This window comes from Rhinoraja longicauda, chromosome 4, assembly GCF_053455715.1.
Source record: "Rhinoraja longicauda isolate Sanriku21f chromosome 4, sRhiLon1.1, whole genome shotgun sequence".
Lineage (NCBI taxonomy): Eukaryota > Metazoa > Chordata > Chondrichthyes > Rajiformes > Arhynchobatidae > Rhinoraja > Rhinoraja longicauda.
In genome coordinates, this window is record NC_135956.1 from 45357605 (window position 1) to 45375565 (window position 17961).

Genomic DNA, 17961 nt, shown 5'->3' on the forward strand with positions numbered 1-17961 from the left:
TGTTCTCGGGGCACTTTCTAGTCAAGCACGCTAATGAAGCTGCAGGCAATTAAACTGGAAACTCTACCTGACCCATCCTACACACTTACATTCTTCTTTATCAATGCACCAGTTTTACAGAGCATTTTGACACTATGTTGTAGCCCAAACTTGGGCAGATCAATATTTTTTTCTTTTGGGAAAGCATGATTTTTCGCTCCAAGGAAAAGAAAGTGCAACTGAAACAATAAAGGTGCCTTCAACAGGTTGGTGAATAGGTAACTCTTGTTTTGTCCTGTTCTGCTTGAGTGTTGGCACTCTGTGCCCTCCTGGGTCTCGGCAAGAAACAAGCAATTTTGTGCCAAAACACTTCTCTGCATTAAAATGAAAATGCTTCCATATGGTCGATTCCTTATGGCTACTTTAGAAAATGGTATATGGAGGCCAGGAAATCACTGGCACAATGATAATTTTACAACCGAGGGAAATGGCCAGAAACTGTTTGCTTCACAAACCACAAAACCACATCCATTTGTTCCTCGTCCCGAATGTCTTGATCCTCCAAGACTTGAGAGGTGATACTGAAGTTGAAATAAGAGGTGGGCAGCAATTCACGACATGTCCCGTGGATTGTTGGGAGCCTGCTAAGTGCGAGTAGTGCTCTAGTGCTCCTTCTTGGCTGTAGTTCTTGCTGTGAGGAGACACTGCTGGCACATAGACCGTGATTTTACTAGGTGAGGAGCTGAGAGATCAGAGACATTTTTTAAAGAGATCACCAAAGCAAGGGCTTGGCAAGGTCCTGCATGGTAGGCTTGTCTGGAAAGTTAGCTCACATGGAATCCAAGGCCAGCTCGCCACATGAATTCAAAATTGGCAGAAGGAGTCAAAGGGTACTTGTGGAAGGTTGTTTTCCTGATTGGAGGCCTGTGAGGCTCGTCTACATAAGGCTCGGTACTGGGTTGTACTCATTAATGATTTGGATGCCAATGCATTTAACATTGGTAGTAAATTTTCAGATAGAGAGTCATAACATCATGGAAACAGGCCCTTCAACTGAAATTGCCCATGCTGACCAAGATGCCCCATCTACACAAGTCCCACCTGCCTGTGTTTGGCCCATATCCCTTTAAACCCATCAACAAAATTAATGGTATAGTAGAGAGAGAGGAAGAATATTTAGCATTACAACAAGATCAGTTGGGAAGGTAGGGCCAAGAAATGGCAAATGGAATTTAACTCTGACAAGTGTGAGCTGTTGAACTTTGGAATATCAAACTAGGTCTTGCATAGTAAATGGTGGAGCCCTGCAGAGTACTGCAGAGGTGAAAGATCTAGGAGTAGAGGCACATGATTTCGTAAAAGTGCGAGTCAGGTGGACGGTGTGGTGAAGAAGGCATATGCAATAGTTGCCTTCATTGGGAAAGGTATGGAGTACAAAAGTTGGGAACTCATGATGAGACCGTGCAGTGTGTAGTTCTGGTCATTCAGCTCCAGGAAGAGCATCATTAAGTCAGAAAGAGAGCAGAAAAAATCGCCAAGATGTTGCCTAGGCTTGCAGTCTTGAGTTATAGGGAGAGGTTGGATTGATTGGGACATTTTTATTTGGAGAGTAGGAAGCTGAGGTGCACAGGTCATTATTGATGTGTACAAGATCATGAGGAGCATGTATGAGTGAATGCTCATAATCTCTTTCCTAGGGCAGAGGATTCTAAAACTAGAGGGCATAGGCTTAAGATGAAAGGGGAGAGATTTAAGAGCGATCTTGTTGGCAACTTTTTCACTCAGAGGGTAGACCCTATTGGGAATAAGCTGCCAGAGGAAGCCATGGAAGCAGATACAATTATGACTTTAAAAAATGATGTGGACAGATATGGACAACAAGGGTTTATATGGGCAAAGGCTTAATGCAGGTGAATGGGACTACCCCAAGAAGCCAGCATGGCCAAGATGGACTGAAGGGCATGTTTCTGTGCTGTACAGCTCTATGATTCTGTCTCCGAATTGAAATTATGGGATAAAAATCCATTCTTAGTCACATGTTAAAAATGTAATAAAATACTGACTATTTCCAAAATTCAAATCCATTACGGTCAGCCATTGTTATGAGTTCTATTTCAGCAATGGATTATGGATGAATCTCTACTTGTTTGGCATCATTGTTCCAGAACAGCCACTAATATGGTACCCAAAGATTTTAAAGTGAACTTCTGAGGATAATGGTGATTTTTGACAAATGACCAATAATCGCTCCGCATAATTATTCATTGATATATAAGCCACACTCTTATTTTTATTTGGGATAGGGATGGGTATAGAGAACACGTACTGGTGAACCTTATAAATAATAATCTCCCAACAATTCTAAAGTTTAGGGAAATGAAGCCAACAAGCAAAACAAAATAATTTTGGTGGTAGAGACCATAATTAAATTAAATTAATCTTCATTGGAGTCATAAAGCATGGAAACAGGCCCTTTGGCCCAACTCATCCATGCTGATCAATATGCCGCATCCAAGCTAGTTCCATTTGTCTGCATTTGGCCCATATTCCTTTAGACCGTTCCTCGTCATGTACCTCTCCAAATGTCCTTTAAATGCTGTTATAGTACCTGCCTCAACTTGCTCCTCTGTCAATCCATTCCATATACCAACCACCCACTGTGCAAATAAAGATACCCATCAGATTCCTGACTCCTGTTAAATCTTGCCCCTCATAAAACCTATTAAACCCGTGTCTCTGTTTTTGAATCCGCTGCCCTGGGTAAAAAACTCTGTGCATTCGCCCTCTTTACTCCCCATGATTTTCTAGACCTCTATAAGATCACCCCTCAGCCTCCAGTTCTCCAAGAAGAAACATTTCCTCTAGTCCTGACAGCATCCTTATGAATCTTCTCTGCTGCACTCTTTCCAGCTTAATAGTATCCATCCTGTGGCATGGTGAAGAAAACTGGACACAGTACTCCAAATATGGCTTCACCAATATCTTGTACAGTTGTAACATAACATCCCAACTTCTGGAAATAAGGAACTGCAGATGCTGGTTTACTAAGGAAAGACAAAATGCTGGAGTAACTCAGTGGTCAGGCAGCATCCCTTGAGAACATGGATAGGTGATGTTTCCAGTTGGGACTCTTCTACATACTGAATGCTATGCCCTGGTTTGACTTCCCAAATGCAATCCCTCACAGATCTGCATTAAGCTCTATTAGCCACTCCTCAGTCCACTTGCCCAGTTGATCAAGAGCCTGCCATAGTTTTATAATAATCATCTTCACGGTCTTATACATTCTCATCCAAATCATCGATGTAAACCACAAACAACAATGGGCCCAGCACCAATCCCTGAGGCATACCACTTGTCACAGGTCTCCGGTCCACATAGTGATCTTCCACCACCACCCCCTACTTTCTTCCATAAGCCTAGGAAAAATAAAAAATATACCAACAGAATATTTCTCAATTAGGAAACAGACATTTTTTTTTTAACAAAGTTGAGATGTGATTTGGTCAAAGATGACTGGAATGGGTTACCAGTTAAATCTGTGCTAGGGCAGTCCCACAATGTGAAATGGATAAAAAAGATCTCCCCTGGATTTCAAGGAGCGTTTTATACAGAATAAAATGAAAATGGGGAGCTTGTTTCACATGCCAAGAGCTCAGCACAGTGTAATGCCTGGAGGAGCGCAGAAAGTGAAGCGGTCAATGACAAAGCTGGAAGGGTTGCCTGAAAAGATCACAGAGGCAAAAATCAAGCAAAATGCAAAGGGGTTTTGTGCATAAAGGGAAGGATGATAACAATATAGCAGGCTGCTTTGAAATTGGAAAAGGAACTAATGTTTGGAGACGAAAAACGTGACTCTGGTTTTAAATGAATGCATTATATCTGTCCTCACACGGTGATGTTGCAGACATTGCAGTAAAGGAGGCAGAACATGAAATATTGGACGGGATGTGCGAAGAAATAAAGAAAACGGCATCTAGCTCATTGAAAGTTGATGCATTGCTAACTATGGATGAGACATTTTCCATGATTTTAAGGCCATTAAGCAAGGAAATAGTGGAGGCTCTCATCTCAATTTTTGTGCTTTACCAACTAGAGAAAGGGATGAATAGAGTAACTATGGAACATCAGGAATAGGTTGCGGGAATCATTTCTGAAAGACTGCATAAATCATCACCTCAATTCACTGGTTGATCATACCATACCACAAATCACTGAGAACCAATATTTTTGTTACTCCAATTCCCAACAGAGTTAACACTTCAAACACATCACTTTGTTCTCCCCCTTGAGCTGTTGGCAGAGGCGGAAAAGAACAGCTGTTATCTCCATGTCGTGCTCCTGAATATCTTTCCACAGAGATGACTTAAATCAACATGTACTCAGTTCTCATTAAGAATCAAATGTTCTGGGCTTGTCTCATCAAAGGTCTTTATAAACCACGTCAAGCAAGTCAGCTGAACACGGCGAATGGCAGAATAAAGCGCACCAAAGATACTCCGTGCAGGAGTCTGGGTTTTACATGTTTTCCTCTCTAACAAGATTAAAGTTTTCTATAATGTCTCAGGGGCAGCACGGTGGTGCAGCTGGTAGAGTTGCTGCCTTACAGCACCAGAGACCCGGGTTCGATCCTGACTGCGGGTGCTGTCCGTTCGGAGTTTGTACATTCTCCCTGTGACCGCATGGGGGTTTCTCCGGGATCTCTGGCTTCCTCCCACATTCCAAAGATGTGCAGGTTAGGTAGGTTAATTGGCTTGGTATAAGTGTCAATTTTCCCTAATGGGATAGTGCTAGTGTGCGGGGATCGCTGGTTAGCACAGACTCGGTGGGCTGAAGGGCCTGTTTCCCTGTTGTATCTCTAAACTAAATTAAACTAAACTAAAAGACAGCATTGTTAATATTTCCTCAGAAATATTCTCAGTGATGGACTGATCAAACATAATTTTGCTTTTTGACACAAAATGCTGGAGTAACTCAGCGGGACAGGCAGCATCTCTGGAGAGAAGGAATGGGTGATGTTTCGGGTCAAGACCCTTCTTCATACTGAAGATGCTGCCTGTCCCACTGAGTTACTCAACCATTTTGTGTCTACCTTCGATTTAAACCAGCATCTGCAGTTCTTTCCTACATAATTTTGCTTATAATTGTTCAATGTACCTAATTAAGCATGGTTGCATTTTGGCACAAAAAATAAGTTTTGTTTGTGTTGGGTTTTTTTCCGTAATGCTAGATGATTTGTAATGTTTGTTGCTTTTGTTGATTTGATTTTTCAAGATCCAAGGGTCATAGCTAAGAGGCACCAAGAGTCCCAGATGCTTGGATCTTTGGCTAACTCAATGTAAACCTACCTACTCTGAGAGGGGCATTTGAATCTACACCTACTGTTAAAAGTACCATTAGCAAATTTGCAGATGATACAAAGCTGGGTGGTAGTGTGAACTGTGAGGAAGATGCTATGAGATTGCAGGGTGACTTGGACAGGTTGTGTGAGTGGGCGGATGCATGGCAGATGCAGTTTAATGTGGATAAGTGTGAGGTTATCCACTTTGGTGGTAGGAATAGGAAGGCAGATTATTATCTGAATGGTGTTAAGTTAGGAAAAGGGGACATACACCGAGATCTGGGTGTCCTAGTGCATCAGTCACTGAAAGGAAGCATGCAGGTACAGCAGGCAGTGAAGAAAGCCAATGGAATGTTGGCCTTCATAACAGAGGAGTTGAGTATAGGAGCAAAGAGGTCTTTCTGCAGTTGTACAGGGCCCTAGTGAGACCACACCTGGAGTACTGTGTGCAGTTTTGGTCTCCAAATTTGAGGAAGGATATTCTTGCTATTGAGGGCGTGCAGCGTAGGTTTACTAAGTTAATTCCTGGAATGGCGGGACTGTCATATGTTGAAAGACTGGAGCGACTAGGCTTGTATATACTGGAATTTAGAAGGATGAGAGGGGATGTTATCGAAACATATAAGATTATTAAGGGGTTGGACACGTTAGAGGCAGGAAACATGTTCCCAATGTTGGGGGAGTCCAGAACCAGGGGATGAGGAAAAACTTTTTCAGTCAGAGAGTTGTAAATCTGTGGAATTCTCTGCCTCAGAAGGTGCTGGCTCGAGGGGCCGAATGGCCTACCCCTGCACCTATTGTCTATTGTGTATTCCCTAGGTTCCAAATCTGCCTAGTAATGACCCCTGGATTTGCAATGGTGGTTCAGTTATTTAACTGGTGTGTTGGTGACGGATAACAAGCACTTAAAAAAATTATTATCAAATAGACAAATGATGGAAGGATTAGCATTTCATCAACTTTTGTTAAGGACAGAAAATGAATAGCAGGGCAAATCATTTAGATTATACTTTGGATGGCAGAGAGTAGGAAAATAACTGCAGATGCTGGTACAAATTGAAGGTATCACAAAATGCTGGAGTAACTCAGCGGGTCAGGCAGTATTTCTGTAGAGAAGGAATTGGTAACGTTTCGGGTCGAGACCCTTCTTCAGACTGATGTCAGTGGGGGGGGGGACAAAGAAAGGATATAGGTGGAGACAGGAAGACAGTGGGAGAACTGGGAAGGGGAGGGGAAGAGAGGGACAGAGGAACTATCTAAAGTTAGAGATGTCAATGTTCATAACGCTGGGCTGTAAGCTGCCCAAGTGAAATATGAGGTGCTGTTCCTCCAATTTGCGGTGGGCCTCACTATGACACTGGAGGAGGCCCATGACAGAAAGGTCAGAGTGGGAGGGGGAGTTGAAGTGCTCAGCCACCGGGAGATCAGGTTGGTTAAGGCGGACTGAGCAAAGGTGTTGAGCGAAACGATCGCCGAGCCTGCGTTTGGTCTCGACGATGTAGAGACGTTGACATCTGGAACAGCGGATACAATAGATGAGGTTGCAGGTGAACCTCTGCCTCACCTGGAAAGACTGGGTCCTTGGATGGAGTCGAGGGGGGAGGTAAAAGGACAGGTGTTGCATCTCCTGCAGTTGCTGGGGAAAATACCTGGTGGAGGGGGTGATTTGGGTAGGAAGGGATGAGTGGACCAGGGAGTTATGGAGGGAACGGTCTCTGCGGAAAGCAGAAAGGGGAGATGGGAAGATGTGGCCAGTAGTGGGATCCCGTTGGAGGTGATGGAAATGTTGGAGGATAATTTGTTGTATACGCTGGCTGATGGGGTGGAAGGTGTGGACAAGGGAGACTCTATCCTTGTTCCAAATGGGGGGAGGGGGAGCAAGGGGTATGCACAGGAGCTGAGCAACCAGTGTGTACAAATAGTTTGGAGCCCTGTTTTAAACCTGTGGTGTATGTAGTTTGGGTCTTGATTATTGGTGTTGATTTACTGTGATGGCTTTTGATCGCACAACTATTTTAATATAACCACTACATCTGTTTCAAATGTTGAGTTAACCCTCATTTCTCTTTTCTTTTTGTACGCCTTGTAGTTGCCTCTCCAACAAGATTAAAGTTTTCTATAATGTCTCAGGACAGTGTTAAGATTACATGGAAACCTCCTCGAGGGAGATTTCAAGAATACAGATTAACTGTGACACCAGTTGCAGGTAAGAATTTTATAATACTTTCAGATTCTTGTTCTGGCTACCAAGCATTATATGGACTGTTAATGGTTGTAAAGTATTTTAAAGCATTTTTTCCCCTTCTTTCACATCTTGTGCATATATATGTTATTCTCGAGTCATATCACATTTCTGTAATGTTTGATGTTTGTGGACAGATGTTTATGTTAAAGGGAATGTACAGGAAGCCTAGATGAATGCTTTGTATTCAAAGAAAAATTATCCAAGATTTAAAATTGACCTTAATGAGTTTTTTAACCCAACCTGCTGATTGCAAACCAGTGAGGTATGCACGTCCTGGTTTCACACAGTGCTTGGCGTCAATACCTATTAAAGGCAACATTTGACAGGATGGAAGGCTAACCCAGTTCTTTAGGACTGAACCAAAATTCCACACTTTGGAAAATAAGGTATTTGATGGGGAGACTCTTACAAAGCAGCACTTGCCCACCCTGGCAAAACTTGCTATCTTCCCAAACCAACTGAATAGCACCTTTTTCGGTTCTCCGTTAATTAATTTTTAAATGTGTCAAAGACTATTGTACAATGATCAGCGAGGAAATGATGGTATCAGAAGTGAGCTGATGACAGATTGTGGAAGTTTCCTATGAACAGTTCTTATATAGAATTGTGTAGAATTAGCAGTACAGCAACAATCTCCTGTCAACCCTCTGAATCTCCACCACCCCCCCACCGCATCACTCCATTGTTCTACCCTTTTCCCCTCACTTCTTCTAAACCTACCTCTGTTACTTGCTTCAATCACTGTCTTCCAGATCTGTGGAAAACCTTTTCCTGAATTCCCAACTGGGTTTTAATCACCGCCTCAAATTTGCTGCCACTGGTTTTGGACTCCCTCATGAGTGAGCAGATCTCTTTCTTCATCTTCATAATTTATAAACCTGCTCCTTTCAGGCCAACCCTCAGTCTATCCATCTCGAGAAAACATCCCAGCCTATTAAGTCCTCCCTGATTGCTACAACGTCTCAGATATAATAACATTCTTTTCAGCGTTTTGTGCATGTTCTCAGGTCGATAACCTTTCTGCTAGTGTGGGGAGTAGAATTGGGCCCAATTCTAATCGAGGCAACCATACAAACACTTACAAAATATCTCTGTAAACGGACCCCATAGCTTTGTTAACTTGGATAACTACCATTGATAATATATCAACCGAAAGATTATTAAGGGATTGGACACGCTAGAGGCAGGAAACATGTTCCCAATGTTGGGGGAGTCCAGAACCAGGGGCCACAGTTTAAGAAAAAGAGGTAGGCCATTTAGAACGGAGATGAGGAAAAACTTTTTCCCTCGGAGAGTTGTAAATCTGTGGTATTCTCTGCCTCAGAAGGCAGTGGAGGCCAATTCTTTGGATGCTTTCAAGAGAAAGCTAGATAGAGCTCTGAGTCAGATAGCAGAGTCAGGGGGTATGGGGAGAGGGCAGGAACAGGGTACTGATTGTGAATGATCAGCCATGATCACATTGAATGGTGGTGTTAGCTCGAAGGGCCGAATGGCCTACTCCTGCATCTATTGTCTATTGGAAATCTCATTGCACCTCTACCCAATTTCATGTGAATTTCCAAATCAAAATGCCTGAAGATTACTGTGAATCTATTACACCTGTGCCAACTGTTTGGCAGGGCTATCAATTGATACCATCCATTCCCCATTATATATTTTCCCTTCAAGTATTTATCCAGTTCTTTTTTTCCGATTGAATCTGCTTCCTTAGTCCATTTCGGGCAGTGCATTCTACAACGCAATAAATCTTTTTCTGCTGATACTTTTCACTCCATATCTTTGTGTTACTAGCCCACCTTCCATTGGGAACAATTTATTTGTGTTTGCTCTGACTTGATTTCAAATATCATTATCAACTTTAATCTTCTCTGCTCCAAGAAGAACATATTATTTAGTACATAGTATGTGCAAATAATACCAAACTAGCCACCCTGTGATTGCAGCATCACCAAAGTTACTGAAGACCTTGGATATTTTCTGGATTAGGAGATGCCCAGGATAAACTTAATAATTAACATTGTACTTCATGCATGTGATCCAGTACTGATTGTATCACAGTGAACGATGTTGAGCTCCTCTTAACTGCTGCAGCATTGTCAGTTTTTGCTTCGGGTAAAACAGATCAATGAAGTGATATACCTTGAGGTTATCTAGTTTATGAGGGTAGTAAATGGGTTCCACACACTAATGGAGCAACATGTCCTCCGGCGTAGTCACACCTCGGTGTGCAAGATACAATTTTAATAAGTAAGCTCAGTGCTTTAAGTACTGAGCCGCATTTTTTCATGGAGGTTTTTGTGAATCATTAGGGGCTTTAGGAATTTCTCAGCATATTTCTCTCTTGGTAGTCTGGATGGAAATTGTTCAGGTTGTGAGGACTAAGTTTTGACTTGTTAGCAAATGAGAATAGGAAACCAAAAAGCAACTTGCAGCCTCTTTATTCTGAGGTATTTTCCAACAAAAGTTAAAAATGTGCTTGATAATAACTGAATTGTAAGATTGGGTTTGAATAAATAAACCCTGATGTAGGGACAGTTGCAATTGTGTGCACAGAATATTATGTTCATTAACTCAGCACAGTTCAGTAGTTTTCATTCCTGGCAGGTGTGGAACTCTTCCTCAAGTATAACACCTTAATTCTTCATTCTTGTTTTAAAATCCCTTTCTTTATCTGTAATCACCTGCAGACTCCAGCCCCTCTGTAAATTCCGATGCCTTTCCATTTCTGGCCCCTTGATCATCCCCAACTTCTACATCATTATTTGTTATTCAGCTACTTTAGCTCTGAGATCTAAGAGTCCCTCTCAAAATCTCTCTGCCTATCAAGACAGTTTCCTGCTTTCAGTTGTTCCTTTTAAAAATCTATTTCTTTGCGAGCTTTTTGTCACCGCCATCATATCTGAGTGGCTACGAGTCAGATTTTGCCAGTTAATAATCCTGCAAGTAGGATGTTACGAGTAGGTGGAATGTTAACACCAGGGTGGCTGCCTTGCCTTAGGCTTGCCTTCAATGCTATATCTGTTGACGATAATCAATAACCAACCCCTGATGTAATTGTTTCTCTATCCACCACCGGAGGAACTCAACGGGTCAGGCAGTGGCTGTGGAGGGAAATAGCAGATGACATTTTGGGTCAGGATCCTTCTTCAGGCTGTCCATTTGCCTCCAAAGATGCTGCTGGATCTGCGGAGATCCTCCAGCAGTTTGTTTATTACTTAAAATTCCAGGTATATTAAAATTAAGGCTCCTAGGTGGAGTTAATCAGAGGGACCTACTTCCCATGGAGGGGCGGGAGGGGGGGGGGGGGGGAGGGTGGGTGGGGGTTGCAGAGATTGGGAGTAATTAATTGAAAAGCTAGAGGGGGGATGAGGATACATTTGGGCGTGTCAGTGACGCAGCAGAGAGTTGCTGCCTTACAGCGATTACAGCGTCAGAGACCTGGGTATGGGTGCTCATCTGTACGGAGTTTGTACATTCTCCCCATGACCGCATAGGTTTTCTCCGAGAACTTCGGTTTCCTCCCACACTCCAATGATGTGCAGGTTTTGTAGGTTAATTGGCTTGGTATAAATGAATGTAGGAATTGTCCAGAGTGTAGGATAGTGTCAATGTGTGGGGTTCGCTGGTCGGTGAGGACTCGGTGGGCCGAAGTGCCTATTTCCGCACTTGATCACTAAACTAAGTTAAACTGAACATTTACTCCCAAAAGGTGATAGGCAGGCGTCTGGAACTTACTCTCCGAGAGAGTGGGAGAAGTAGAAACTTCTTCACATTTAACCAGCATTTGGATGACCTGCAGGGCCACAGCCCAGTGATGGAAGGGTGAATTATGCTGGAGAGCCCCTGCATGACCAGCACTGAAACGGTGGGCTGAGCGGTGGCCACCTTTGTTATAAATGCTCTGACGTTGCCTTTAATAACCTTGCTGCAATCTTTATTTTAAACCCTGCATCCCCAGCCTTGTTACATACTTCTTTCCCTCCCTCACCATTCCAGAAAGGAAATTGTTTTTCTCTCTACTCGATGAAATCATCCCAACAACCTCATTAAGTTCCCCAATTCCTCCTGTGACCAGGTGTTCTATCTGCCCTTATGGCCTGTTGCAGATCAGCTCAATTGGCAGATTATTCCTGTCATCAACAGCAGGCAGAGTTAGGCTAACGTCACACAATGGAAATGCAGTACAGGGCTCCCCCTCTTTGCCCAGAACTACCATCTTAAGCTGGGCAGACCCTTCTTCACATATTCCTCCTTTGCCTTGTCACTTCCCCATAGCTGTGGCCATTCCAGATCTCTGGACCCCACCAATTCTGGCTTATTAAACATTCCAGAGCTTGGAAGTTGAATGCTAGATGGATGTTTTTAAGGCCACTATATTGTTGATTATGAAACTTGGGCAAGTTAATCGCGTTGCGATACTGTCTTACTGTGTTAGGATGTAGAATTCTGGAAGGACTGCAGGTGAGGAACTGGGGATGGAAGAGGGACTAAAGCCTCTTGGACCTGGTCGGTCAAACCTTTTGCCCTGTTCGTTCCTGGCTGGCCTCCCTTACTGTATTTTCTTCAAACCTCAGGTCATCCAAAGCTTGCTGGCACATTCTCACTCTCACATTGTCTTGGCCCATTGGCCTATATTGGTTCCTGGTTAGATAAAGTCTTTAAAGTCCTCACCTTGCTTACATATCCCTCCATGGTTTTGCCCTCCCTATCTCAAACCCAACCTCTCTCTGCAAGTCTAAGATCTCCACACCCTTCCAATTCTGGCCTCAAACTTGCCCTGGAATTTAATCAGTCCACAACCTGTCTTGATTGTGCCTTCAGTTGCTAAGGCCCTGAGATCTAGACCACAGTAGGATGCAAGAAAAGAGGAGCAGGGGAAGAGTACCTGTTCCCTCAAGTCTGTCCCACCACTCAGTTCATAGTCTGCCCCAGCTCTCAGCTCTTTTTCAATGCCAGTTCTCCACAGCCCTCAATATCCTGGTCTTTCCAGAATTATTCTACCTCTTCTTTAAATATTCAGCCTCCACAATCCACGGGGCAAAGAATTCCAGAGATTCACCACCTTCTGAGAGAAGAAATTCCTCTTTCGCCATGAGGGTGATGTTGGGGAAGTCCAGAACAAGGGGTCACAGTTTAAGGATAAGGGGGAAGTCTTTTAGGACCGAGATGAGAAAGTTTTTTTTCACACAGAGAGTGGTGAATCTGTGGAATTCTCTGCCACAGAAGGTAGTTGAGGCCAGTTCATTGGCTATATTTAAGAGGGAGTTAGATATGGCCCTTGTGGCTAAAGGGATCAGGGGGTATGGAGAGAAGGCAGGTACGGGATACTGAGTTGGATGATCAGCCATGATTATATTGAATGGCGGTGCAGGCTCGAAGGGCTGAATGGCCTACTCCTGCACCTATTTTCTATGTTTCTATGTTTCTTTAAATCTCTTCATCTTGCTACATCTTGCTTTATGGAAGACATCCTGAAAATCGTTTGCTCTCTAATCTTCCGATCACTTCTGTTATTTCCAGATGTGGCTTGGTGTGTGATTTTGTTGATAATATGCATAACGAACATTATGGACCATCCTGCCCTATTTAAAGGTGCTTTGGAAATGCAAGTTGTTGTTGCGGTATTGTTGTGCTTTCCAATTTTCTTTAACTCCTCACTTTTTCCTCAATGACAGGTGGTAAACCCCAGAAATTAAGCATACGGAAGGGTGAGACAGCTGTCGTGGTGGAAGGTCTTCTTCCCAACCAGGAGTATGTGGTGCAACTGTTTGCGATCAACAATAAAAAAGAAAGTGCGCCGGCTCAGGGGCGGTTTACAAGTAAGCACCGTGTAACGGAAGAGGTCAGGGTGATGGGGCTGGAGGGAGAAAAGAGTCTGGCTTACCAACCCAAGCTCGACTGGATCCAACTGTAGGGCTTGAGTCAGGCACACATTAAAGAATTGTATCATGTCGTAAAGCTGTTCCATCACACGTGTGCTCCCAACAGACTCCTGGTCCTGTTTAGCTATAATATGTTAGTCATATTATAGCTGTGAGACAAAGAATAGATGGCCATTGCAACAAATTAAAAGCAAAACTCAAACGAGCATTGATGGAAACTGCAGAGTTGGTTAGATAATTAAAAAAACAATGTTTTGATATTTGTTGTGAGAGTATGCAGAGTCTGTAAAGGGATGTATCTATGTTGAGTGGTGGGACAGATTTGGCAGATGGAGTATAATGTGGGGAAATATGTGCTTGGCCACTTTGTATGCGGAATAGAAAAGAACTTTACTTAAATGGAGAGCGATCAGAAGGTGCTGAGGTGGAGCGGGAGAAGGGATCCTCAGACACGGGATATAGTTAGCTTGCAGGCACCGTCAGTACTGTAAAACTCTGAAAATCTGCTGTCCAACTGTCTGAAAAACATGCAGGTTTAGCTTTGGGTTCATCGGGTAATGTTTGTTGCCTTCTCTGTCCATTCACCGGGGGATCGGTTCCCTTGCTCGCCGTCCATTCACTGCCACCCAGATCCCTCTCTCTCCGCCCATTCACAGGGCAACCGGTTCCTGTAATATCCTTAAACTTAATGGGTTCATTGGGGATAAAAAAAACATCCACTTGCCCTGCTGACAGATCCATGAAGGATCACTGGGTTGATTCTGGGGATGAAGGGCTTGTCTGATGGAGAATGGTTGAGCAGGTTGGAGTCATGTTCAATGGAATTCTGAAGAATGAAAGGTGATCTTATTGAAACATACACTTCTCAGGGAGAGGCGGGAGAGGGTTGGTGACTGGTCCAAGGCTAAGATGACGTTTCCACTGTTTGAGAAAAAGAGATCACCCATTTAAGACTAAGATGTGGAGGAATGTCCCCTCTCTGAGAGTTGTGAATCTTTGAAATTCTCTCCCCTGGAAAGCTGTGGAGCAGGATCACTGTAGGTATTCATAGCCAAGGTAGGTTTTGTCCATAGGAGGGCCAAGGGTTGTGGGGAGCTGAGAACAAGATAAGATCTTGATCAAGATAAGATCTTTGATTAATACGGGTGTAAAGGGTTATGGGTAGAAGGGAGGAGAATGGGGTTGTGAGGGAGGGATAGATTAGCCATGATTGAATGGTGGAGTAGACTTGATGGGCCGAATAGCCTAATTCTGCTCCCATCACTTATGATCTTTTGGCCTTATGATCTTTTGGCCTTATGATCTTATTGAGTGATAGAGCAGGTTTTAGGATCTGAATGACCTACTTGTATTTCTTATGTTTTCTTGGTTCATGTCAGAAAAGCTTCCATATCCAGGGGCATGAATTCACTGATGAGAGAGCAGATTCTGCATCTAATTACTTAACATGGAGTATTTTACAGGTCAAATTAGACAACCAATTCATAGAGTTGACCAAAGGCAGAAATAGCTATTTCCTGTGGCAGGTTGGTAAAATGATTCTTTCTTTCGTCCAGTGAGGGCATCTCGCAGCAGAGGCAGGCAAGGATCCCCCTCTCAAACTAAACCAAAGAAAGAATCGGGCTCTCAAGCTGGCAATACATCAACTGATGAAGGTAGGCTTCTAACAGTGCTAAATACACTGGACATCTTTTTTGTCAATTTGAATGAGAATACTTTGATCCTTTTTTTCTTTACTATGCAACAATAGAACAGGCCGGGATTAATAAAATGTAGGCTTTAGTCATAACTGTAAGACTTGGAGACAGCATGAATCGTCATGCATCGACGAGTTGACGAAACCTTGAATACTCCAAGAACACTGATACTAAAGTGGACAATTACTGAATGGTCCAAATATCTTGTATGGCAAAACGTATACCAGATACTTCCCAAAGGTGAGCATGTTGTTTGAAATGTAAATTACCGAGGACCTTGCACATGCCACGTTCTTCTCATCTCCGAACTACCCACCGCAATGCTTGAAATTTGAATGCAACTTTTCCTTCTCTTGTATCTTGCTCCCATTCTGATCCATGAGTTCCCAGATAGTTAATGTGTGCAGGTTAACATGCAGTGGTGCTGGATTTTCTGACAAGAAGCTTCTATAGTGGAATTGTGAATCCTCTTTAACCAGTAGGTACTTCAGGTGAAATGGTCTTTGGGATTGGATGCTGTGTCCAAGGGAATAGATGCTTTGCTGCAGCTGTGAATGTTGGGTAAAGAACTGCTCATTCTACTGGGAATTCTTCAATAAACAAAGTACATATGGACACCTTTACAGCAAGGCCAGCTGATGGCAACTCCCTGGGTCAGCACTGTAGAGGCTGACTAATTCCCTGGTTATTGTTCTCCAACTGAAATATTTTTGACACAAGATGCTGGAGTAACTCAGCGGGTCAGGTAGCATCTCTCGAGAAAGGAAATAGGTAACGTTTTGGGTCGAGACCCTTCTGCAGTTCTTCAGACTCCAGTCTGAAGAAGGGTCTTGGCCCGAAACGTCACTTATTCCTTTTCTCCGGAGATGCTGCCTGAACCGCTGAGTTACTCCAGCATCTTGTTTCTATCTTCGGTGTCAACCAGCATCTGCAGTTCCTTCCTACACAAGATATTTATGAATGGGGTTGACAGCACCTATGTGAGGCTTTGCTCTGATTCACCACCTCCTCGCTCAATTAATCGCTTTATTTGAGAGATCACAGACAAAAACAGTGGATCAATTGGTCGAGCAACTGAACACCACATTGTGGTTTTGGAAAAATACCAATCAAACAGTTTTAATGGTATGGAAAGTGCAGATGGTTTGGTTGTGTGATGGGCATTCCCGGTGAGTTTACCCAACCAAAATTCTGGTTTAAAACATTTGTATCCCATATTTGCTCAATGCCAGCAACCACTTGGAAATACTGTGGGGAAGTTCATTACAGTTCACGGAGAAAGACTTCCAAAGGGAGTAACGTCGTACGGAGTCTTGTTTTTGAGGTGCGGAGCCAGATACTTTCTTAGCCCAATCCAAGAGTGCAATTGGGTTTTCCAACTTTTCAGTCTTGACGTGGGTGGTCCATGAACTGAAGGTTAGTTTGGCCAGCATAGGAAGTTGGCGTAACAAACTGAGGTTGAGAGGAGAGATGGACGAACAATTGCACCAGCACCAGTGAAGCTTATAAACTACTAGACGAAGTGGACCCGTTGGCCCCAAACCTCTCCTGCATTGGTGCAACACCCTCTCCTCCCCCTCTCCCCCTCCCCCCTCCCTGTCCCCACTCCCTCCCTCCCCACCTCCCCCTCCCTCCTCCCCTCCCCCTCCCTCCACCCCCTCCCCCTCCCTTCCCCCCTCCCCCTCCCTTCCCCCTCCCCCTCCCTCCCTCCTCCCCTCCCTCCTCTCCCTCCACCCCCTCACCCTCTCCCCCCTCTCCCCCTTCCCCCCACCATCCCCCTCAACCCCCCTTATCCTCCCTCTTTTCCCCTCCGTCCCTCCCCCCTCCCCCGAGGAGATAGATTTAAACTTTAAAATGTGAATAACTTAAAATATATAAACAATTTTAATGAAACTTCTTCCATTAGCACCAAAGGGACGATGGTGAGTAAGGTGGGCCTAAAATTGTTGCGCTATCATGTACCGTTTTGGCTGTAGTTCAGGAACAAACAACCAAACAAACGAGAGTTTTGGTATATAGATGCTGTGAACTAGTCCTGGCATCATCAGAGCATGTGGTCTGGGAGAAGCAGGAATATTTCCTCTCCCAAAGACTTGCTCACCATCGGATACCCCTACAGATTCCCTGTCCCAGGATTGGAGCCAAGTCAGTGTTTACAGGTGGGTTACAGCTCACTGAGTTTGCTGACAGGCTCCAGTAGCTGGACAGGCTCCAGTAGCTGGACAGGCTCCAGTAGCTGGACAGGCTCCAGTAGCTGGACAGGCTCCAGTAGCTGGCTACCAATTCCACAGCTATATGCTGTCAATATGGATCACACTTATCTTTTTCATTGTTTGGTGTACTGACTGCAACATCATTTAGCTCTGAGAAAAATAAAAGTTGTGATTATTTTAAGAAGCCAATCTGTTTGCAACATGCAAAGATGAGAGGGAAGTGGAGCTGTGTGTAAGGCAGTTGAATAGTTCTGACTCCAATGTTTCAGTGCGACTGGTTAATTAACAGGCAGGTACCGCTCCTGTCGACGAAAGAAAATCTGTTAAAAAAAGCCTGCCTGGCCCATTTTAGTGTTTGAGTCATCAGAAAACAGTCTTTGTTCTGAACAGCTGAAGAAACTCTGTGTATCCGCCATTACCCTGTATGTCATCTCAGGTGAGAGCAGTCAGTTTTGTGACTGCACATGTCCTCGGGCTCCCCTCCTTTCTGCATTCACGTACTTCGTGCTGAGGCAACGCGGTCGGCAGAACCATTGAGCTCAGTACCGCGGTGGCTCAGCAGCTAAATCACTGGATCTTCTTCTTGCGTTTGAGGCAGCAGAAG

The 17961-nt window shown here is 43.9% G+C and overlaps 1 protein-coding gene across 1 annotated transcript in view; it reads left to right on the plus strand.

The window, feature by feature from the left end:
* LOC144593013 (collagen alpha-1(XIV) chain-like) overlaps positions 1 to 17961 on the plus strand; it is a 70719-nt gene that overhangs the window by 9611 nt on the left and 43147 nt on the right. The window contains exons 3-5 of the mRNA XM_078398427.1: positions 7410 to 7526; positions 13241 to 13384; positions 15004 to 15102. Of these exons, the coding sequence (XP_078254553.1) occupies positions 7410 to 7526; positions 13241 to 13384; positions 15004 to 15102 (360 nt within the window). The remainder of the gene's footprint in view (positions 1 to 7409; positions 7527 to 13240; positions 13385 to 15003; positions 15103 to 17961) is intronic.